Consider the following 23,685-nt stretch of genomic DNA (forward strand, 5'->3'; position numbering starts at 1 on the left):
TGTGAGCCAGGAATCAGTATGGGGGAGAGAGGGGAAATGTGTTTCAAATATGTAATGGTATAGAAGACCATCTGAGATATCCTTTTTACAGTAGATTTGTTACTGACCCAGAGACTGAACAAACTCATTTTTTAAGCCTGAGATCTGGATACTGAAGGAATTGTGTTGGGGGCAAGGGACATGTAGTGACCAGGACAGTGTCCCTACCCTCATCTTGTGAGGCACAGGGAGAAAAGTGATAGGCAAACATTTTTGATTGAGGGATGATCATTGTAAGAAGTTTTAGAGGCACCCAAGAAGCATACTGAATGCAAACTATAAAATCAGATATTTTCTCACAAGTATAGACTGAAATCTAGAGGTTGAGTGATGCTGATCTAGATGAAGGGAGTTGGAGGACGATGACCTGAAGGGAAGCACTTGAGACCAAGCGAGCAACAAAGTGTGGTGTCTTTCTGGGTACTGGTTCACTGTGACTCAGATGTCAAGCAGGTGAGAAAACAGTGAGCTGTAAAAATAAGCAGACAAGACGCTGTGGGCAACACTCAGCGTTTAAGCCACAACATAATCAGACCTTCATTCTTGCTTCAGTGTGCCATGAAGAGGAGGGCACCTGGAGGCAAGTGGTGATGGCAGCCTGAACTAAGGAGACAAAGATTCCAGAATTCCGGAGAGGTAGAATGCAGAGGAGAGGATTTGGTAACTAGATGGATGGAGGAAGTGAGGAAAGGCAGGAGACAAGGCGATCGCCCGGGTTTCTGAATTCTCCTAGGTGCGCTGAGCATGCAGGAGAAAGAGGAATGGGCACTTTGTTTCCTTTGAGGCATGGCTGTGATCCTATTTTCCATGAGATGACTGGGTTGCATCTATGAGACAATCTCTATGGATAGATTAAAAAAAAAATTTAAAGCTTGAGTGGAATATCAGGGCTAAAATTAGTATTGTAAAGGAAAATAAAATCAACGTTCAGATGGTAATTTAAACCATTGGAGAGCATGAGGTCAGCACTGGAAAATGGGTCCCTTTGGGACAACAAATGGATGGTCTGAGCTGGTGAGGAAGACCTCAGGATGTGACTGAGACGTCACAGCAGAGCCAAATGTTTGCCATCAAAACCAAAACTGAAAGTGTTTCATGCGGGAGATTATGATCATCACCCGGAAAGAGTTCAGGGAGGTCCAAGATGGCTACCATGGAAAACAATTCCATGAATAATAGTATGAAAAAGAATAAAATATTCAGAAATAAACTTAACCAATGAGGCAAAAGACATCTATACCAAAAACCAGAAAACATTGATGAGAGAAATTAAAGAAGTCTCCGTTAAATGGAAAGACGTCCAGTGTTCATGGATTGGAGACTTTATTTATTTATTTATTTATTTTTGACAGGCAGAGTGGACAGTGAGAGAGAGAGACAGAGAGAAAGGTCTTCCTTTGCCATTGGTTCACCCTCCAATGGCCGCCGCAGCCGGCGCGCTGTGGCCGGCGCACCGCGCCTATCCGAAGGCAGGAGCCAGGTGCTTCTCCTGGTCTCCCATGGGGTGCAGGGCCCAAGTACTTGGGCCATTCTCCACTGCACTCCCTGGCCACAGCAGAGAGCTGGCCTGGAAGAGGGGCAACCGGGACAGAATCTGGCACCCCGACCGGGACTAGAACCCGGTGTGCCGGCGCCGCAAGGCGGAGGATTAGCCTACTGAGCTGCGGTGCTGGTGGAGACATTAATATTGTTAAAATATCCGTACTACCCAGATCCATTACAAACTACTACAAATCCATTACAACCCCCATCAAAATCCCAGTGGCATATTTTAGAGATATAGAAAAGAAATTTAATTTATATGGAATCACAGGTATAGCAAGTTATCAAAATAGTTTTGATCAAAAACCAAACAAAACAAAATTGGAGGCCTCACACTTCCTGGCTTTAGAACATTACAAAGCTGTAGTAACAAAATAATATGGCACTGACATAAAGACAGACCTGTGGAACAGAATTGAGGCTGGGGCCGGCATTGTGGCACAGCAGCTTAAGCCACTGCTTGCAATGCCAGCATCCCGTATGGGCACCAATTCAAGTCCTGGCTGCTTCGCTTCTAATCCAGCTTCTTGCTAATGTGCCTGACAAAGCAGTAGAAGACGGCCCAAGAACTAGGGCTCCTGCCACCCACGTGGGAGACCAAGATGGAGTTTTAGACTCCAGGCTTTGACCTTGTCCAGCCCTACCATTGCTGTAATTTTGGGAGTGAACTAGGAGTGGACCAGCAGATGGAAGATCTCTCCATCTCTCCCTCTCTCTCTGTAACTCTGCATTTCAAATAAATATATCTTTAAAAAAATAAAGAGTTGAGGGCACACACATACACCCTTACATACACGGCCAAATGCTCTCCCATGAGGGGGTCAAGGACACACAATGGGGAAAGGATAATGCACTGGATGTCCATATGCAAAATGTTGAAGTTGGATCCTTACCTTACACCATATACAAAAATTAACACAAAGTAGATAATATAAACCTTATGACACCAAAAGCACAGGCAACAAAAGCAAATCTATGGGAGTGAGTTAGACTTAAAAACTTTCATTCATTAGAGGAAAATAATCTATCATGAAAAGCCAACCATGGAATTGCAAAAAATAATTGTAAATCATAGTAAGCAGTTGATATCAAGAATATACGAAGAGCTCCCTTATATAAAGAGCTCAACTGCAAAAAAAAAAGTTTTAAAAATAGTCAAAGGACTTGAATAGACATTTCTATGAAGATGATGTACAAAAGACCATCATATAATCAAATATATCAATATTTGTTATCAAATAATAAAATGTTATCAAATAATAAAATAGATGGTCAGTGTCACTAACCATTGAAGATGAAGAAATGCAAATCAAAACCACAATGAGATATCATTTGATCCCTATTAGAGCAGCCAATATTTTTAAAAAGTTAAATAAAAGGTTTGTCAATGATATGAAGAAATTGGGACATTTGTTCAATAATGTTGAGAATGTTAAATGGTACTACCACTATGGAAAACAGTATGGCAGTTTGTTAAAAAGTATACAATGAAATTACCATATGATATGATAGACTTCTGGGTATATATCCAAAAGAATTGAAATTAGAATATTTCAAGGAGGTATTTGCATACTCATTGTAATTACAGCTTTATTCATGTGGCCAAAAGGTGGAAGCAATCCAAATTGCCCATCAATTGGTGAATAGACTAATGTATCTACACACAACAGAATATTATTCAGCCAGAAAAAGGATAGAAATTCTGACCTAAGCTAAATCATGAATGTACCTTGAGTTCATCATAATAAGTGAAATAACAAGGCACAAAAAGGCAAATACTGTATGATTCCACTTAGGTATCTAAAGTTATCAAAATATACACACAGAAGTAGGGAGATGAGTACAGGGACTAGGGAAAAGGAATAAAGGGAGTTAATCAATAGGTTCAGAGTTTTGGTTTTGCAAGATGAAAAATTTTGTGTATCTCTTCAAACCAAAATGTGATTATTGCTAACACTGCTAAACTGCAACGCTTAAAAATGGCTAAGATGCTCAACTGTATGTTATGTGCCATTTTACCACATTTTTTAAATGCTTACAATGATCACTGTATTAACATTAAGGAGATGGCTGGTGATGGCAGTAAGGGCAGGCGTGGGGGCTTTGATGGTGCAGAGTTGATTTGCAGCGGATGAAGAGTGAATGACAGGAAAGGAGGCAAAGACGATTTGCCAACCTTTCCTTGCAGACTTACAAGTTTCCAGACAGCACACCTAGTTACTGCTGGATTCTTCATTTCCTTAGGTATGTTAACATCCTTTACCACAGTGCTATCCAACCTTCTGTGCCTGTGGTATGCATGAAGAATGCTATTTGTACAGCATGTTGAGGTCAACAGGTAGCAGCTCACACAGCTGGAGGCAGCAGAGAGCTAGGATTCCTGCTGCTCCAGGAAACACTGTGCTGCCCAAAGAGGTAGAGAATCAATATCCTGAAGAACATAGAAGTCATTAGTGTCTGGTGGTCAGGAACCTCTATGTTTTACTCAGATCTGTGGATGCTGCCCAACTCCGCTTGAAGCCACTCTCAATCTTTTGGCCAGAGAGGATTCTTTGGTTGTCAATTTACTTTTGAGGGTACTAGGAAAAGTTCATGGAAATAGAATTCAAAGGCAAGTTTCTGTTGGTGCAAACTGTTTTGAAATCCATACATTGCTTTTTTTTATAATCTGAGTTTCTGTGAGCTTTTTGATGACCCTTGCATCACTGCTCATAACTTTCCATAATATTAGTCTACAAAGAACATCTTTTATGGCACTTGATCTACTTCTGAAATATTTCCATCCATGTTAGACTTATTTTTTTATAATAAGCTCTTAATGTCACCCAGAGGCATGAGCAGCAGTAGGATTGGTTTAAAGAAATGAAGTATCTAAGAGTGAAAGATCAAGATTTGAGCAACAAGGTCACAGCAGAGGCTCAGAATTTGGAAATATCAATTAGCAGCATCAAAACAACCTGGAAGTCAATGTGAAAAAAAAAAGGAAATAGCCAATTGGATTTTTGGATTCAAATAGGTGAAAGTTGGATATTCAGGAAGTCCCATCAGAAGAGATAGAGGTTAGAATAAATGTCTTCCTGATAGGAGTTGAACTGTATACTTTAAAATGATATTCTGAAGCCCTAATTCCCAGTACCTGTGAATGTGACTCAGTTTGAAATGGGGTCTTTGCAGTCATAATCTAAAGATGAGCTCATTAGAGCAGACCCAGATCCAATATCATGACTAGTGTTCTTGTGAGAAGAGACACAGACCCAGAGGGAGATGCCACATGGTGATGGAGAGACTGGGGTGATGCATGTATAAGGAACAGCAAGGACCGCTTGTGTCACCAGGAGAGACCCGTGGCATAGACCTCTTCCCCAGCTCAGAACTTCACAAGGGATCTACCCTGCTGGCATTTGGATCTTAGATGAGTCTGCAGAACTATGGATCACCAGGTTACTCTTCTTTTAAGCCACCCAATTTTTGCTTTGTTGGGGCAGCCCTCTCTGGAAGAAGAAACAAAGCTGTTCTCTGTCGTAAAGAAGAAATGATTCCTTTGGGAACATGAAAAGTCACACAGCTAAGAACTGGGAACCACAGGAACCATGAGTGCCCTTCTAGAATTCCAGACCAGTCCAAAGCAACCTGGAGCAGCTTTCTCAGCACTTGGAGTCATTTCTCTCTATGGCTGGTCAGAGAAATCCCATGTTAATAGGAAGCTTTTAGGGAAAGGGTCTCTTTGTGTCCTTCCAAATTTCCCCTCTGTGTAGGACTGAGATGAACCAGATCACTTTAGAGAATTTTGATTTAGAAAACTAATTCTTTGCCTCATGCACTGGATGTTAGAGAATCTTTTGATGTTAGCTTAAGTCTTTCTCATCATTGAATAAACAAGAAACTGCACACCTATGACTATGTGTGTTTAGTTTGGTGAGTTGTGGGGTGTATTGTATTGAATTGTGCTAGTTCAGAATCACTAGAGAACTTCACAAAGGTTGTGTACAAATGGAATTACAAGGTGTTTATTTTGGTATAAGCAAATTGGAGATCCATGTGTAGCTTTTGAATAATATGAATTTCCATGAACTTTTTGAAGATCCCTCATACTTTTATTATTTCTTGCTCAGTGCTCTGCAAGATAACTCTTCAAGTGAACAAAATCAAAGTGAGGTTTCTAGGGAAAATGTGCCCGAGCCAGGAGAGAAAATCAAACTTCAACTCTTCCAAGTACAGCCGACAGCTCAGCTACCAGGAGGCTCTTTCATTTTACTTCCTTTAGTCACGAGAATAAAAATATTGAGAATAGCAAACTTACTGCACTGTCCTATTAAAAGCAGCAATGGTGATCATGAGGAGTGACTTAATCACTCTTTTTCCCCCAGCTCTTATGACAGACAATGGGAAACTCAGTTGTTATGATTCTGAGAAAACAAGTGCGGCAGTTGGGTTTGTTTTATGCAGCATCTGACAGTTGCTGAATCACAAAAAGACAATTTCATAGCTACGTTAAGAAATGATGAAGAGATAGAAAAGTGATTTTTACCTGTGCAGACCTAAATACTAACATGAACACATTCGTGACACTGTCTCTGCCTCGATCCCTGTTGGGCTGTTTATGCAGCCTGCTTGATTGTTTTTTAGTGAGTGGTGGATATACTTTTCCAAGCCACTGGATTAGACCAGGTGGGATAATTGCTAGAAGAAGGTGACATCTTCCTTCTGAAGAATGGTGAGGATGGGAGCAGCATAAACAGGTCCAAGTGCGGCCTTAAGAAATCTGGAGATGAGCCGGCGCTGCGGCTCACTAGGCTAATCCTCCACCTTGCGGTGCTGGCACACCGGGTTCTAGTCCCGGTCAGGGCGCCGGATTCTGTCCCGGTTGCCCCTCTTCCAGGCCAGCTCTCTGCTGTGGCCAGGGAGTGCAGTGGAGGATGGCCCAAGTACTTGAGCCCTGCACCCCATGGGAGACCAGGATAAGTACCTGGCTCCTGCCATCGGATCAGTGCGGTGCGCCGGCCACAGCGCGCCGGCCGTGGCGGCCATTGGAGGGTGAACCAACAGCAAAAGGAAGACCTTTCTCTCTGTCTCTCTCTCTCTCTCACTGTCCACTCTGCCTGTCAAAAAAAAAAAAAAATCTGAAGATGAAGGCCAACCAGAGCATGCCTTCTTAGTTTTCAGGGGCTGTCAAGAAAAATCTGAGATTAATACTTTAGGGACCCCACCCTTTCCCTAGGGCAGTGCAAAGGGGTCTGTCAGTGGCTCCTATAACAGATGAGAGAGGATGACGGGAGCCAGAGAGATGCTGAGACAGAGACCACACATAGAGATGCTGCAACCAGAGAGGGATGTGGGAGAATGGCCCAGGGAAGGCAACATTCCCTTTCTCTTAGGAAGCCTTTGGCTTAAATAGATCAAGACTAACAGAAAAGGATCACCATTACATGTGTTGGCTTTGTGGGATCCTACCTTCTTTTCCTGACTGAACTGTACTGGACTACTTTGTAATAAAGTTAACCAAAAATTTTAGAGTTTACCTAATAATAGTGACTAGTCATTTTTCTTTGTTCATAATCCAGCTTTCCAGTCATGGGGCATTAATGGTTTTGCTGTTGGCCTTTTGGTAGGTTCTACTTGGTGCACCTGCTCAGTGTGAGGTGCAGGAGGAGATGTGAATCCCTGGCATTCTCATGCCCAGCCACAGAATTATTGAATATTTTGTGCTCTGATACTAACCAAAGAGTTACTTAGTTTGTTTATAGGAAATGAGAAATGTAATCCCTATGTCCATGTTGTTTTTCATAAAACATGTTGATAAATGGAAATTTTCACAGTGCGCCCAATAAACCCTATTATCAAGGTACACAAAATTTAACAATTTTACAGTCAGCCACAGCATGCTTAGGAGTCACACTTGGAAATGCATGATTCTTGCCAGAAAAGGAATTACTGAAGGGGACAGAGCACTGTTGGGGTCCATGATCTCAATGCAGAGTGTATATCTTCCTATACCTCTAATTTAAAGTGTCCTTTTTGTGTTATGTTAAACACTATTACCTACACATTACCCAAAAGCACTTCAAAAAGTTTGTGGAAAATGAATTAAAAGACAAATTTATTTAATGCAAGAATTTTATAATCTATGCATTTTTTTTCATAATATACATTTTCCATTAACTTTTTGAAGATACTTTGTATGTACCAAGGTACAACAAATAAGGAAACTTACCATAAATAATGAAAACCAGTTTCATACTGTCACAAATAGAAGTACAACTAAGCAGAAGGAGATGCTCCAAGGAGGTCCTTGGAGTAGGAGTGTTGGAGTGAACTCACCTTATTTTAAGCTAGGTACACATATAAATACATAGGTATGGTTCTATGATTATGTAAGATGCACAAATACATACATACGTAGGTAAATATATACAAAACAAAGTATAGATATGTGGCGTGTACATGGGTTTATATTCATACATACATTTCCTAGCTCTTTCAACTGAGTGAGGCCAGAAACACCAGTACAGTAGTCTCCCTTTATTTGTAGTTTCACTTTCCTTGTTTTTGGTTTTTATCTGCAGCCAATTATGGTCTAAAAATAGAAGATAGAAAATTCCAGAAATAGTTCTGAGTACCATGATGAAAACTCACACCATTCCATTCCTCCTAACCAGGACCTGAATCATCCCTTTGTTCAGTGTATCCACACTGTATGAGCTACACACTCATTAGTCATCAAATATATTGTCTTGGTATTGCAGTGTTTGTGTTCAAGGATCCATTACTTTACTTAATTATGACCCCTAAGTGCAGGAGTAGTGGTGTTGGCAACTTGGATATGCCAAAGAAAAGCTGCAAGATGCTTCCTTTGAAAAAATATGATAAAGTATTTTGAGAGATAGAGAAACCATTCACATAACTTTTAGAATAGTACATTAAAATTTTGTATTTTATTATTACTGATTGTGCCTAATTTATGAATTAAGGTCATTAAAACAAGGAAAATTTGAGAAATTATACAGCAAAAAGGAGCATAAAAATGTGTGGCAAAAAAGCCTTTGCCATTGTGAGCATTGGGGGAGTGAACCAGCAGACAGGAATCTCTCTCCCTCCTTCCTTCACCCCCCACCATGTAAATAAAAAAGGATACGGCAATGAAGTATGATGTGGCATCATGGGTGACATCCTGGAAAAGAAAAAGAGTTTTCATGTAGTAACTCTAGTCTTCCAAATAATTTCTGCACTGTAGTTAAAAGTATTTAGCCAAGGTTAATTTCTTAGTGTTGCTAAATGGTCTCTGGTTGTGTTAGATGTCACCACAAGCTATATCTGGGTCAAGGGTGTTCAAGAACTCTGTACTATCTTTGCAACTCTTACATAAGTCTAAAATTACTTTGAAATGCAGTGTATCTTTGTAATGGAATAAGAATCTTCTATAGCAAACTCTAATAGCACAATGTATAAATTGCCCACTGTGGTGCCTTGTTCAAAGATGCACTCATCTATGGGGTGTATATCATAAATAAGTTGTATGGAGGTTAGTTAATTGGCCCATTTTGATCTTTAAAAAGTTAGGAGCACACACTTCATCTGGAGCCAAGTGTTTTTTATTATTGTGTTTGCAATAGAAAATTCAGCGTCACTTGGCATCTCTCCTCTTCCATCTTCCCCACTAGTAGAACTCATCACAAACGGGAAGAACCGCTTGTGCTGACTCATATGGCTGAGTCCATGCGGTAGAGAACATAGGAAAAGAGTAGCAAGGGATGAGAAGTACCCTCCACCATCCCCTTCAGCCTGTTAAGGAGACTGCGTTGACATTTGCATCGTTTGTACATGTTGTCACTTGAAGTATGTCAATGTCCCATGGGAGGCCACTCAGAGTGCTGTCCTCAATTACGGTTTTGACATGGAGGAAAGACACAAGTCATTAGAAAGCTCTTGCGCAGGTGCTGAGCACCAGGGTGGAGAAAACACAGGTTGTCCGGGGGAGATGTGCCTAATTCAGATTAGGGACAGGCCTCCTGGCAGATGTGTCAACAACAAGCGGAGTTCTGTAAGGAAAGTGGGAGAAAACGTTCCATGCGAAAAAAACAAAAGGCACAAGATCGCAGAGATGTAAGGACATCTATTGCTTGAAAACATTGCTTTCAGTGAGGCAACATAAAAGGATTTTTAGGAGCGCAGGCCCTAAATTCAGAGTCTTCAGAAAAATAAACCAATGAGCAGAGTCAAGAGGAAGAAGCTGGAGAGTAGGAGCAGCTGAGCTGGTCCCAGACCAGACGCAGGAGCGGGGCTCGCAGCACATGGGTGCCGTCACGTACCCTGGCCCCAGTGCTCAGATGAATTCATTTTCTTGTGGAGCTGCAATTCCTGCAGTGTAGCGATAACTCGGGTTCTATAGCACATCTCCCCTGAGTGCTGCAAATTGCAGGCAGTGTGCTATCTCACTTAGATGTCTGGCATTATTAGAAAAAAGCGAATGTCCTCATCTTTCATTATGAATGCTGAAATCCAGAGAGCTTAAGAGCTTATAAAACTGGACAAAAACTTAAAACCATGTCTTCTTACTGTTTTTACTGGTTTATCTTTGTTTATTTCCCTTTGGTATGGGCATTTTACCTATGACTTCCTGAATATTCAACCCACCATGTGAACCAAGGATCTTGTTTTCATTGAATGTTAATATGATTTTGTCTGAAGCAGAGCAAAAAATGCATTTTTCATCAAAATGATCGTTTGTCTATGACTCAGTACAATCCCTAATGGAACAACTGTCTACATCGAATAACACAAGAGAGGTACAATGGAAAATACAGAGGTTTAGGCCACAAGAAATGAAAACATAGAACAGGAATCTTTATTCATCACCACCGTCTCTAAACAATAATAATAATGGAATTTTAAGGGGAAATAATATAAGAAAAACTTATTCAATACGATTAGATATGCTAGTTTTTTATAAGATTGATTTATTTATTTGAAAAGCAGAGTTACAGAGAGGGAGAGAGAGGTCTTCCATCTGATGGTTCACTCCACAAATGGCTATAATGGCCAGAGCTGCACCACTCTAAAGACAGGAGCCAGGGGCTTCTTCTGGGTCCCCCACATGGATGCAGGGGCCCAAGGACTTGGTCCATCTTCTACTGTTTTCTTAGGCCATAACAGAGAGCTGGAGCGAAAGTGGAGCAGCCAGGATTAGAACTGGCGCCCATATGGGATGCCGGCACTGCAGGTAGTGGCTTTACCCATTTTGCCTCTGTGATGGCCCCTTCCAACAGAGAGCTCCCATCCATTGGTTCCCTCCCAAATGCACACAGCAGCCAGAACCAGACCAAGGCAGAAGCCTGGAGCTAGGAAGAAAGCCAGGGCTCGCACATGGGTGACAGGAACACTAGTACAGGCTTACAGATAAAGGGGTAGCAGATCAGAATCTGCTGAGAGAGGGAGAGAAGGCAAGACCATGTACTCATAACTGAGATTATGAATTACTTGGAACATTTTCTGGTGCCAGCCATCATATAAAAACGGGACCTTTATGGCCCAGAGGCTAAACAATAAATGAGTTCTTCAATTTACATGGATAGCTGGAGTAAAGTATCTAAGAAATGGAAAAGCCATTGGCTTTGGAAATCCTGGATTTATTAAATATTTTTGTAAAAAGTGTGGGGAGAATTAAGCACTTCTCAAAGGAAACCCTTTTAAGGTGTCCAGGGCTGTTTGTGCAGGCATGTGAGCCGGCCACTCTCTTCCCACAGCAAAAAAAGGAAGGCTTGCCCCTCCCTGCAACCCATCCCCCACCCCGTCACCAGAAGGACTCTGGGATCACAGGCTGGTGAGGACGGTCTGTCTGTACGTGGAGGTTTTATATTAACACAGGGATGTTTAAAAAAATGTTTGATCAGTATTCCAGATAGCCCATCTATTTTAACCACAAGCTGTGCCATTCGGGTTGCAAAAGCCCATCTATAAATTAGCAAAAGAAAGTTCTTGGAAAAACACTAGTTTAGGCACTAGGGAGATTCTGTGTTCTCAGCTGCTGTGTCATGTTTAGATCCAAAAAGAGCAGCAAAGAGAAGTCATCCTTAATTTCCCCACATAACAAAGAAGTCCTCTTTTCTTACCCAACATACTGTGGTCATTTTTCATGTACTATACAATCCAAATATGCTCCAGTTACAGGAGCCTGCAAAGCTATACACATTTTTCAAGCTAGCAAGGACTTGAATTTCAAATGAGACTCTTTCCCAAGCCTGAATGCTTTTTAAATTGTTTTCTTTTCAAGAAAGCACACCAAAAAATTACAAAAATTTGTAGTTAATGTTATCCTTCAATTCAGTTATTTGTCACAGTGTTCAGAAAGGGAGTGAGATGGCGTGATGTTTGAATGTTTTAATGGAAGAAAGCAGCGGCTGAGATAGGGAAAGACGTAAGCCATCAGGCAGAGCAGGGCATGTATCACGCAGGGCAATTACACCCGAACTCTCTTGAGAAGCCCACGGAGAGCTGTGAGCTTTCAACCCCACCCATGTGTCGTGGTATCTCTGTGAGGCAGATGTGGAGCCAGAGACTGGCGCTGGGCTCAGATGATTTATGTGTTTTCAAAGTCCAAGGTTTGAAATTTGTTTCTTTGATTCTCAATTCCCTTTTTTTTTTTTTTTTTTTTGCAAATGGGTGGCTTATTTTTTTTCCACATGTGAATCTGTTAGAAAACTATCATCTGATCTACCAGTTATAGCCAGACTTCATGCTCAGTTAAAGCCATGATAAACTCCTTCCTTTGTACTGTTCTTTATAGTAGGTTTCTCAATATGAGGGATAAAACCTTAGGATTCTCTGCCTTCAAGAATCATGATCTTTGAAATATTTTTAAGTGGACAGTTACAATTATAATTACCGTATATTAGAAGGTCTACTTTTGGTGGGAGAGATTATGATGATCTGAATTCATATCCAGTTCTGATGGTCCATACGACTCACTTATTTGTATCAAAGTAAATTTTATCTTGGAATAATCTGTGCTTCAGTGCATGAACGAAGAGACTTTGAGTGAAAGGTCGGATCCCAATTTATTACGTTTTAAAGAAACTTCACACTGGCTTCAACGTACATGAAGCGCTTTTATTTATGCCAGTGTCCTCCTCCTCGCCTGTGCTGCCCTGTAGACATGCATGCCCAGCTCTCATGTTCCCCTTTCTTCCTTTTCCACTGTTTGTATCTTGGCCAGGATCACGGGCTGGCAAGGAGAAATGGTCAAGGTTAAGTTGATCGATGGTGATGGAGTAAGAATTAAATGATGTTGCTCAGCTGCGTCATCGGCCCATTTAAAAACCCTTTTCTGAACATAACACCTATTGCTGAAATCTGACAAAATGACACATCCAGCACCCAGGCCAAGACATACTGACTGTGCACTAGCAGCTGCCTCTTGTCACACTTTGGCCACCCTGGGCTGACTCAGCCGCATAGACCAGTGTTGGTGCATTTTGCTTAAGATCAGTGGAACCTCCCAGTACACTGCAGTACCATTGTGTTCTGTGCAGCTTCCTCCACTCAAAGTCATGTTGTGAATTTTACCTGCATCCCTTGTTGACTTGTAGTTAACTCGCTTGAATCTTTAAATAAGCCGCTGCTGATGGGTGCTTGGATGGTTTCCAGTTTGGTCCTCTTTCCAGTGGTGCTACTCTGGGCATGCGAGGGCTTGGCTGTAGTGTGGGTATCACCCATTCTGGGGAGGTGTGTACTGCAGGGAGGATTTGCAGGGCCCCGAGTGTGTGACTTGATGCTGCCTCTCTGTGAGCTCTGCAGTAGGAAGCCCCTCCAGGGGTCAGCATTGTGGCACACTGGGTTAAGCCACCACTTGTGACACAGGTACCCCACACCAGCATGGTTTGAGTCCTGGCCTCTCTGCTTCTGATCCAGCTCTCTCTCTGCTAATGTGCCTGGGAAGGGAGCAGAGGATGGCCCAAATGTTTGGGCCCCTGCCTCCCATGTGGGAAACTTGGGTGGGGTCCAACTCCTGGCTTCAGCTTGGTCCAGCGTTGGCCATTGCGGTCTTTTTGGGAATGAATCAAGTGAACCAGCAGGAGGAACCTCCTGAGTCATTAGAAAGAGCTCCTCATTTGCTCCTGGGCGTTTTACAGCACGATGGCTCACTGGTGAGATCTAAGTGACTCACGAACCTTTATTACAATTCTTCTCCCTGAAAGGTGCCGTGAAAGGGCATGTAACATGGAATCTCGCCACCAGGGGGCTTCCTAGCTTTGAGGAGTGTCAATATCGCTAATACAAGTGGAATAAGCTCCACTTAAATCCCTGTAAGCAGGGGCGAGCATTTGACCTGGTAGTTCAGATGCTACTTGGGCTGCCCACATCCCATAGTGGACATTTGAGGTCAAGTGCAGGCTTCTCCCAAGTCCACCTTCCAGCTAAAGCACACCCTGCAAAACCAGGTGATGGCTCAGAGACTTGTCTGCTACCTACACGGGAAACCAAGATGAGTTCCAAGCCTCTGGCTTTAGCCTCACTCAGCCTCCCTTGCCTGTTGTGGACATTTAGGGTGTGAATCAGCACATGAGAGCTTATTTGTTCATTTGTGTTCTCTCTCTTTCTCTCTCTCAAATAAATTAAAAAATATATAATTTTGAACACATGTAAACAAGGTGATTATTTAATATCACTAAGCCTATATATGCTAGATATTACATTATGTGATAATTGATGAAATATAATTTACCACATCCTGAAATGTCCCTTTACAAAATTTTACACCATCTCAACTTAGTCTGCCGAGTCATCAGTTCATGAGCAACACACGTTGGTTCAGGTGTGTCGCAAGAGTGATTTATTCCATTCTGTGAGTCTGTGAGCACCAGAAGTCCACATCCAACACTTATGCCATCAGTCAGTCGATGTTTTATGCTTATCTCTCTACCTTTCAGGATATACCTAAATTCTCTTTAATTTTCCAGTTGTCTGCTAAAGAGTTTAGTTCTGCCACCTGATTCACACAATGACTCAACAAACATTTTCTTAGCTTCCTTTGTATTGACTCAAAGTATTGTGCCAGCTACTGGCTATGGGATGTTGAATAAAATCCCACACAGTCTCAACCCTCACAGAGATTTCTAGTCTTAGGGAAAAGGGATGTATGACATACCATTTCAAATGCTGATGTGTGTGATGGCATTAATAGAGTCCGTCAAATTCATGAGCCAGAACCTCTTCAAGAGACTTTTGGAAATTAGGTCTTTGCAGAGGTGACCAGTTAATTATCCTGGGTTGGGGACAGGTCCTAAATCCAATAACTGATGTCTTTATAAAAAAAAAAAGAAGAAGAAATTCAGCTACAAAGGCACAGAAACACCCAGGGAAGAGGCCATAAAACGGAGATAGAGCCAGAGGGGCAGAGCTGCAAGTCAAGGACTCCCGGAGCCAGGAACAGGCCAGGAGGGATTCTGCCGACACCTGGGCTTTGGACTTCCAGCCTGCAGAAAGCTACAAGAACACATTTCCCTAGTTTTGAGCTGCAAATCTTGTAGTCATCCGCTGCAGCAGTCATAGGAATCTAATACAATTTATGTTAGGTCGAGCTGAAGAAATTGCCCACTCACTGCTCTGACCCACGTAGACAGCAGTAGGGTATGGTTCACCCTCACTTGTCACGAACGTGTAAGAGGAAGACCTTGTTGTTCAGAGAAGCCTGCTCTGAGGAGTTGTGGGTGGAACTGGAATCTGGAGAGCAAGTAGAAGCTAGTGAAGCTCAAGAGGGAAGGAGAAGGGTCCCCCGCAGAGGGCACAGCAGGTGCAAAGGTCCTGAGGCAGAGGATCTGGAGCACGGCAGAGGCGTTGGCAAGCTGAGGCTGGACACAACCAGGCTGTGGCGTCCAGGCTGCCCATTTCAGATTTTAAGAGGAGTAGCATTCCACGGAAGGATTTTATTCCAGAAAGCTGGATTGCTGTAACAACATGGGATGGAGAACAGACTGCAAGGCACCCAAACAGATGGGGAGAATGGAACAGGTGCAGAAGGCTGGGTGGTGTCTTGGCCTAGGGAGGCACTGCTGGGAGATGGCCCCTCAGGAGACCAAGAGGTGATCAGGAAAGAGCTCCGTCTTGTCATTTTGTGCCATGTCCCTCTGGCCCTTGGTGTCTGTCTAAAGTCATCGGATTCTCATAAAATCTGCGAGCCAGTCCTGGCGCGTCGAGAATCCTCAGGTCCCTATCATTGCCACGCGTAGCCATTCAGCTGCTCCAGAAAGCTCCTGGAGAAGTGCGCCTTCGTTTTCTCCCTTCGCCCCTTGCTCTGCGTTCCCAAGCACTCTGTTTCTGCCTCGGCCAGAGCAGGCATAGCATTTTATCATCATCGTCTGTTTCTAGAACCATCTGCTTGGCTACAATACAGCAACTTATTTTCTTTTTCCCAGAACTGAGCTAGGAACCTGGTGTATGGGGTTGGATTTATAAATGACATTGTTGGCTGGCACCACGGCTCACTTGGCTAATCCTCCACCTGCGGCACCGGCACACCGGGTTCTAGTCCCGGTTGGGGCGCCGGATTCTGTCCCGGTTGCCCCTCTTCCTGTCCAGCTCTCTGCTATGGCCCGGGAGTGCAGTGGAGGATGGCCCAAGTGCTTGGGCCCTGCACCCCATGGGAGACCAGGAGAAGCACCTGGCTCCTGGCTTCAGATCAGCGCAGCGCGCCAGCCATAGCAACCATTTAGGGGGTGAACCAACGGAAAAAGGAAGACCTTTCTGTCTCTCTCTCCCTCACTGTCTAACTCTGCCTGTCAAAAAAAAAAAAAATGACAGTGTTGATGTACAAACAAATGACTGGACAAATGCGTGAATTAACACATACTTATTTCTGCTCCATCTTATCATGCTGGGTTTGGCCTGAGAGAGCAAATTGCCTTAATTTCTAGTGTGCCTTAGGTTAACTGATTTCTTTTCCTGCATGTTCTACTTACCACTGCCAAAGATTGTTGTACTTGTATCAATGAGCTTTGAGAGGACAAGTCTCGTAAACCTCTCTGCTTGCGTGTGAAGTCATTTTTCTGATGGCCACATCTTTTGGAGGAGCTAGTGGTTTTGTGACATTGGGACCTAAGTTTTGATCGTGGTCGTTGTCCTGATTCTCATCAGATAATGGGGAACGGCCATTGTGCACACATCCAGGAGGGAGGAAGGCAGTGAACAGACCGCTTCCTCCTCTAAATTAGATTATTCTCTAAGAAAGCCAGAAGCCGCCCATCTCATAAAGGCAGCTAAGGGCTACTGTAAAATATTCATGTCATACAGCACAGAATGTCAGAGCAATTTCTACTACCCGATGAGAAACCCAGAAATCGAGGTGTAGACTCTCCCCATGACCCCCCGACCCAGCTGGACTGTATGGGAGTTGGGATGCCTCCCAGTGCTGCACTCATGGCCTTCTATACAGAGGGGAAGGGCTGCTGCCTCTCTCCCTGTTATCAAAGCTCTCTGGCTTCCCAGGTAAATTTTTCCACAACCCCAAGAAAAATTGCAATTCCAAAATAAAAGCCGCCCCAACAAGGGCATGATGAGCCAAGCTAAGGATCCTGGAAAGCTACCTCCCTAACACCCCCGAAGGCTGCCTGCACTCCAGGCACTCTTGGAAGGGAATCAGTACTGGAGATGCAAATGGGAAGATGGGACAGAGCAGGCCTGGAGAGAGGTCCCAGAGCAGAGTTCAGGAGGGGCTGCAAGGGAGGCTACAGGGGAAGGGAAAGGCCAGGGTGAGAGAGTGTGGGAGGAATTCCGTCCTTCTGAGCCCCCGCCTCCCTGAGGGGCAGTCTGCAGAAATGCAGATATGGGGTCTGCAGCCAGTCAGTGAGTTCACTCACTTGCCTCCCATTTCTCACGTCTCCCTGGCGTTTCAAGTTCATAATGCCCGGGCATCTTTACAACCAAACAGAACACTCTTGCTTTATGGACCTAATATATGGCTTCTGTGTTGAGCTTTTCTTTTGACTCTGCCAAGATCACACGACCAGTTTTCTTGGTAGCAGTCAGTCACTCTTTCTAAATATCACCACTCGGCAGGATGCTGTAGCTTACATTTTTAGGTGATATTCTTTGGATTTCTAGTTCTAGCATAAAAATATGTGTAAAACAGTTTTAGTGTTAAATTAAGTGATAGTAAGCTATACAAAGTAATATGTGGGATGAATAGAGATTTATGTTTGGGAATATATTACAACTTTTGGTTCTCTTCTGGTTTCATTTTTCGGGCAGTTTTGGTTTTGTGTTTGTTTCCCCATAACTCACAAGTTTTGCAAGGCAAGCACACGTGGCACCAGGAGACATGTACTTAGTGGGCCTTTGCTGCCCTCCACTGGTCCTTTATGGAATTGCTCACTGTCAGCTTCAATTCTAAAGCTTGAGTTTTCTATCACTTGTGCCATAATGTAGTTTCTCCATTTTACTCCTGTTTTTTCTTTAGTTAAAGCAAAGTGAAGCGAATGCAGACACCAAAGAGAAGCTCCCTTTGCGCCTGCGAATCTTTGAAAAATTTCCAAACAGACCACAGATGGTGAAAATCTCCAAGCTCCCTTCAGATTTTACAGTTCCTAAGATCAGGTATTGAAGTTTTCTTTAGTTGTATATCTGAAATGTATTGTAAACTATGCATCCCGATATGATTCTGCCCTTTTTTCAAACTCATGTGGGTTTGTTTCCATTGTGAAGGTATTGCCTGTATTTCTACTCTCTCTTCCTCTCTTTTAATAATCATGGGAGCAGTTCCTTCCAGTAGAGACAATTTTGCAGTAGCAGTAGCCCCAGAAAGAAGGCTGCTGGGGGTGGGTGGGGCTTCTCCCTGGAATGCGGTTCCTCTGGATCTTGACTTCCTGGGTACCCCTGGGACAGAGGTGCCTCCTGCCACAGGAATACCCCGGGAATGGTCAGCCTCTGGCCTGAGGCCATGTGAGGGTGCAAGGGCGCATTTTTCATGAAATACAGAGATCACACCTGCCAGGTCTCTGTGATACTCCAGCGTATTTTGGAGACAGCCATGAGCAGGTCCAGTAGACATGAGCCTTCCACATCTCACAGAAGACTCCTGGCATTTCCGCTCATATTTGTTGGATTTTTCCGACAGCTTTGCCTTCTGGTTATACAAGTACATAGAAGATGCTTTAAAGCATTAAAGGAAATTCTTCTATTTGTAACTCAACAAACTACAAATAGAGTCAGCATAATATAAAATTTTAAAATTATAATAGTTCTAGGAGGAGGTATCAAAGCAGGACAGAATCCAGTGCCATAGTATTTGAATTAAAATTGCTATATCCTTGCATTTCTGATTTTTTAAAAAGCAAAAGTAATGGAATTTGGTTATTTGAATGGCTGTTACTTGACTTCTCATTATCCTTTAGTGATCAGATGAAGCTCACTTTAAGACACCTTGAAATATAAAAGGGTCCCTCACAGAGTCTTATGATGAATGGAAATTTGGAAAGGAATTAATTCTTTTGATTCTTACAGGGGAAAGTGTCTTGTTACCACAGCCGGATTAAAAATGCATCAAAGTTATTTCAGGGGTACCAATTTATTTGTCTAAACAGGAGTCACTGTGGACTCGGGAAGCTTCCTTGAAATTCAGTGTTCTGGTAACTGGATGTGAACACCACTCTCCCTAGTCGTCTCTGTGGTCTCTTGTCGCTGCTGTGTCATAGCTCAAGCAAACGCATCATTGTAGGATGTCGCTGTTATTGATACTGCCTGATGTGTGTGTGCTTCACTCGCAAAGGGAGAGCTTTATGAAGCAGTTTATCGATCGCCAGCAACAGGATACCTGCTGCCTCTTCCGGATCCTCCCTTCGGCCTCCTCCTCTTCCTGCGATCACCCCAAACGGTCAGCCATCGAGGACAACAAATACATTGATCAAAAAGTAAGGACCCGTGTCTTCAGTGACCAGACTTGTTAAGAGTACGTGTGTCATAGACAAGAATCACGTGGCTATTTGGGGGCCTGAAACCCAAGGCATCAACAGAATAATGAAGGGAACGATTCTATCCCTGGGCAAGTTCCCTAAGCCTAACTTTTAATGTGTTTTAAAGATTTGTTTGTTTGTTTAATTGAAAGGGAGATAGAGGGAGAGACAGAGAGAGATCTTCATCCAGTGATTCAATTCTTAAATGGCTGCTATAGCCAGCTGTTCTTCCATGTGGGTGGCAGGAGCCCAGGTGACTGTGCTGTCTTCTACTGCCTTCCCAGGTGCGTTAGCAGGCAGCCAGACTGGAAGCTGGAGAACCAGCACTTGAACCTGCACTGCAATAGGGGTTGCCAGTGTCCCAAGCAGCAGCTTAACCCACTGTGCCACCTTGCGGGCCCCAATGGAGCATTTTTAAATCATCAATGCTTTTGAATTTTGCTTTGCTACAAGTCAACTTTTGGGCTGTGCCACGTGGTGGCCACATCACTTTGAATCCTTGGAGAGCCCCCCAGTGTCCAGTCCAGGCTGCAGGATGGCGCACCTGTCCCCTCTGCAGGCTATCAAGCTATGTGCAGTTCCTACATCAGGCAGAGAAACTACGGGAGCTGTCTCAAAGAATCTCTCAAGATAAGCCCCTTTACGGAGCGCTTAGTATGTGACAGGAATTCCTCCTGGGTACATCACCTCATTCACGTTTCCTTTTTACCTTTCTCTGTAGCATCTGAAAAGTAGATAAGAAAATGTTTCGCTCAGATTCCACAGTAAAACACGAGGGGAGAACCACAAGTGTACCAAAAAAAAAAAAAAAAAATTGGTTAACAGTCTTAAGGCAATGTAATTTTCCCCTTGTTAACATTTAAAAATGACTTAAGACACAAAATGCATTGTCTAGGTGCCACGTATGTGGGGATGTGGGTGTGTGTGTACGTTACACTGTCAGGCTGCTGTTTGCAGTAAGGTAGCACGTAATAACAAATCAGGGAAAGATGGGCTGTGAGTACCACGGGTGTCCCATAAAACTCTATTGCCTCACTTCATCAGAGCTGTCTCAGTTTGTGTAAGTGCCCGCCGTGATGGTCACACGATGACAGAATCACCTCGCCGTGCGTGTCTCAGACTGCATCCCTGTTGTCAAGGGACACAGGACTATATGTCCGTTCAATCACGTAATCTTCATCCATTTAGTAAATCAGCCAGAAAATGACAGATCCACAATAAAGTTTGCAACACAGTGATTGAACCTTAGAGTTTGCAAAAGCATCCAATTCAATTGCATTATTTCACTTTGGAATCCCTAGTTTATTTTCAGTTTCTTAAATCATCACTGCCCTTGTGCTATTGGTTATAATGAAACCTGCACTGCTCTCTCATCTTGTGAAAATAACAATGCAGCTCTCATCATTCAGGACCCTGTCTTTCCCTCCATTCTCCCCCACCCCCAGGGACCCAGCGTGGTGTGTTCCTGCCTCTCCCCCCCCGCCTCCCTCTCCCCAACCTCAGCCCTGTGACACACCCCCTATTTCTTGCGTCTGCGTCTCCCCCACATCTGAGGTTCTCTGCTGTAGTTCATTTTGTTCTAGATTAGGATGGTGTTTCCCTTGATAACATGCTTCTCCTTTCTCAAGGATTCTCACCTACTTCTTTTCTTTCAGTCTGTGTAGAAGTTACTCCTCTGTCTTACACAATCCGGGGTTCTAGGTGACAAATCTGATGCCAATGTGGGTTGTCTGTGTGTGTGTGTGTATTTTGTTGTTGTTTGTGTGTGTGTATGTGTGGTCATTTCAAAGCAATGAAATTTTTTGGTAGACCAACCTAGATGTTTATGGAAGCTTACAGACTTTTTTTCTATCTTTCAAATTCAGAAATTTTATGATTTTTATATCTTTTCTTATCAGAACTGCCCAGACTGGGAGTCAGCTTACAGATTATTTGCTTAGAAACATTTCCATTCTTTATGTGTTCCATTACTACTTTTCTACCTTAGGATTTTCCATCTCCTTCTCTTGTCTCTTAAGATAACCATTCATCTCTCTCTCTCTCTCTCTCTCTCTCCCTCCCTCCCCCTTCCCCTCCCTCCCTCTCCCCCCCACCCCGCCCAGCTTTGAGATTTTTTTTTCTGTGCTTGGTATTCCAGCTAAGATCAATCCTCCCTTTTAAACTTTCAGTGAAAAATTATGAAATATAGGTATGACTCTTAAGTCTCCTTAAAGGCATTTCCTCTCACTGTTTAGCTAAATGCATCAGCTCTCTTCTGCACAGTTAGAATTCACTCAACACCAAGCACGGGGCGTGGGAGCAAAGGTTCAGATGTCAGTGGGCACACACGTGCGAGGAGCAGGACTAAGAATGGAATCTGCAAACTAGGACCCGGGTGGTTTTTGCTTCGCTTTGTTTCTTGGTCCATTTCCTGTGTTCCAGACTATCTGAGACTGGGTGACTGGTAGAGAACAGAAGTTTATTTGACTCCCATTTCTGGAAGCTTCAGGTCCAGTAGCACGGCACCAGTATGTGCTGGGCTGCATGTGAGGCTGACCTGCTGGGCCCTGATGGGACATAGAGCATCTCTTGGCAAGACAGAGCGAACCTGCCAGACACGGCTGCTTTGCTCACAAAGCCACTCCCTTGAAAGCTCAACCCATGAATCCACAGGTGACCCCACTTCCGGCTTCCACATACCAATCACCCCCAAGAGCCCACCTGTGAACACCATCCGCAGATGAACGTGGGGACACAGTCTCCCACACATGGTGTTTGGAGGACACATTCAACCCCGCAGTTTCCAAAGCAGACTGAGCTGGCAGTTGGGGAGAACCCCAAGTCTGGCCTGTGTAGTGACCCCCTAACTCCAAGAGCTGATGTCCTTGATGTCCAGAGTGGCAAAACCACAAGTAACCGTGTCCCACCGGAAACTCAGCTTTGAACTGTTAGATCAGGAAAGTTTGTTGTCGCTCTCAAAGGAAATGTGGTATTGCTCACAATTCCTGAACAGTGGATTTTGGTTTGGTGAAGAAAAATAAACAGAATCTTGGCAGGTGTGTGTAGGGGAAGGAGTCTAAGTGCCATCCCTGTGTGCACACTTCACCCCTCCTCCATGACTCTTTGTGGGGCAAGCTTCACAGAATTTAAAATGCCATGTCTGAGCTCTTAAAAGTCCTTATTTTTTGTGGCTCCTTTTAATCTCATCACAACAATTATGTGTAGCTAAATGAAAGATAGCAATTATAGTACACTCTGTAATCTTATACATGCATCTCTTGTAATCTTCTGAAATACAGCAAAGCACTGCTTGGTTGTATCCAAGTCATTTAGTGTCCAAAAGAAGTGAGAACTTTTGGAAGATTGCAGTCAGTCCCTTATCCACACCCAGATCATGGTAAATGATGCCTGGGTCACCCTTCATTCTGTAGTGGCTTAGTTGGCTGTCTATAGATAAGCTACGGATGGGATGGTAGTTTTTTAAAAAGATTTACTTGTTTATTTGAAAGGCAGAGTTACAGAGAGGGAAGGAGAGAGAGAGAGAGAGAGAATATCTTTCACCTGCTGGTTCACTCCCCAAATGGCCACAATAGCCAGGGCTGAGTCAGACCAAAGCCAGGAGCTTCATAAGGTCTCCCACATAGGTGGTAGTGACCCAAGCACTGAGCTCATCTTCTGTGGACTTATCACACACATTAGCAGGGAGCTGGATTGGAAGTGGAGTAGCCAGGACTCCAACTGGCACCCTTAAGTGGCTTTACCCACTATGCCACAATGCTGGCCCTGGAATAGTAATATTTACCCCTACAAATTTTTGATGTTACAAAAATTTATGGGAAAAATGGAATTAAAAGGCAAATTCATTTAGATACAAAATTTTTTTTGAAATCTGTGCAGTTTTTACATAATGTGCATTTTCTATGAATCATTGAAGACCCTTATATGCATGGATTTCAAATTTTTTTGTACCAAAATAAGCTTCTCTTTTGATTTGACTTCCCACGAACTTTTTGAAACATCCTCTTCGCTTTCGTCATCTAGGCCTGTGCTCCAGCACGGGAGTGGAATGTGGAGAGTGCACCTGCTCGCCCCTCAGCACCAGGGCATCCAGCCAGGGGAGCAGCCTAAAGACATTAACCCTGTTACCATCTATTCTCTCCCAAAGTTTCAACTTCACTTAGGTCCT

General features: G+C 43.4%; 1 protein-coding gene across 3 annotated transcripts in view; it reads left to right on the forward strand.

Moving 5' to 3' along the window:
• NALCN (sodium leak channel, non-selective) overlaps positions 1–23,685 on the forward strand; it is a 368,383-nt gene that overhangs the window by 262,757 nt on the left and 81,941 nt on the right. For all 3 annotated transcript variants that reach the window (XM_089303460.1, XM_051849987.3, XM_089303461.1), the window contains 2 exons: positions 18,029–18,165; positions 19,337–19,478. In XM_089303460.1, coding sequence (XP_089159586.1) covers positions 18,029–18,165; positions 19,337–19,478 — 279 coding nt within the window. The remainder of the gene's footprint in view (positions 1–18,028; positions 18,166–19,336; positions 19,479–23,685) is intronic.

The sequence above is a fragment of the Oryctolagus cuniculus genome, chromosome 9, assembly GCF_051225735.1.
Source record: "Oryctolagus cuniculus isolate XC-2025 breed Fujian yellow rabbit chromosome 9, ASM5122573v1, whole genome shotgun sequence".
Classification (NCBI taxonomy): Eukaryota; Metazoa; Chordata; class Mammalia; order Lagomorpha; family Leporidae; genus Oryctolagus; species Oryctolagus cuniculus.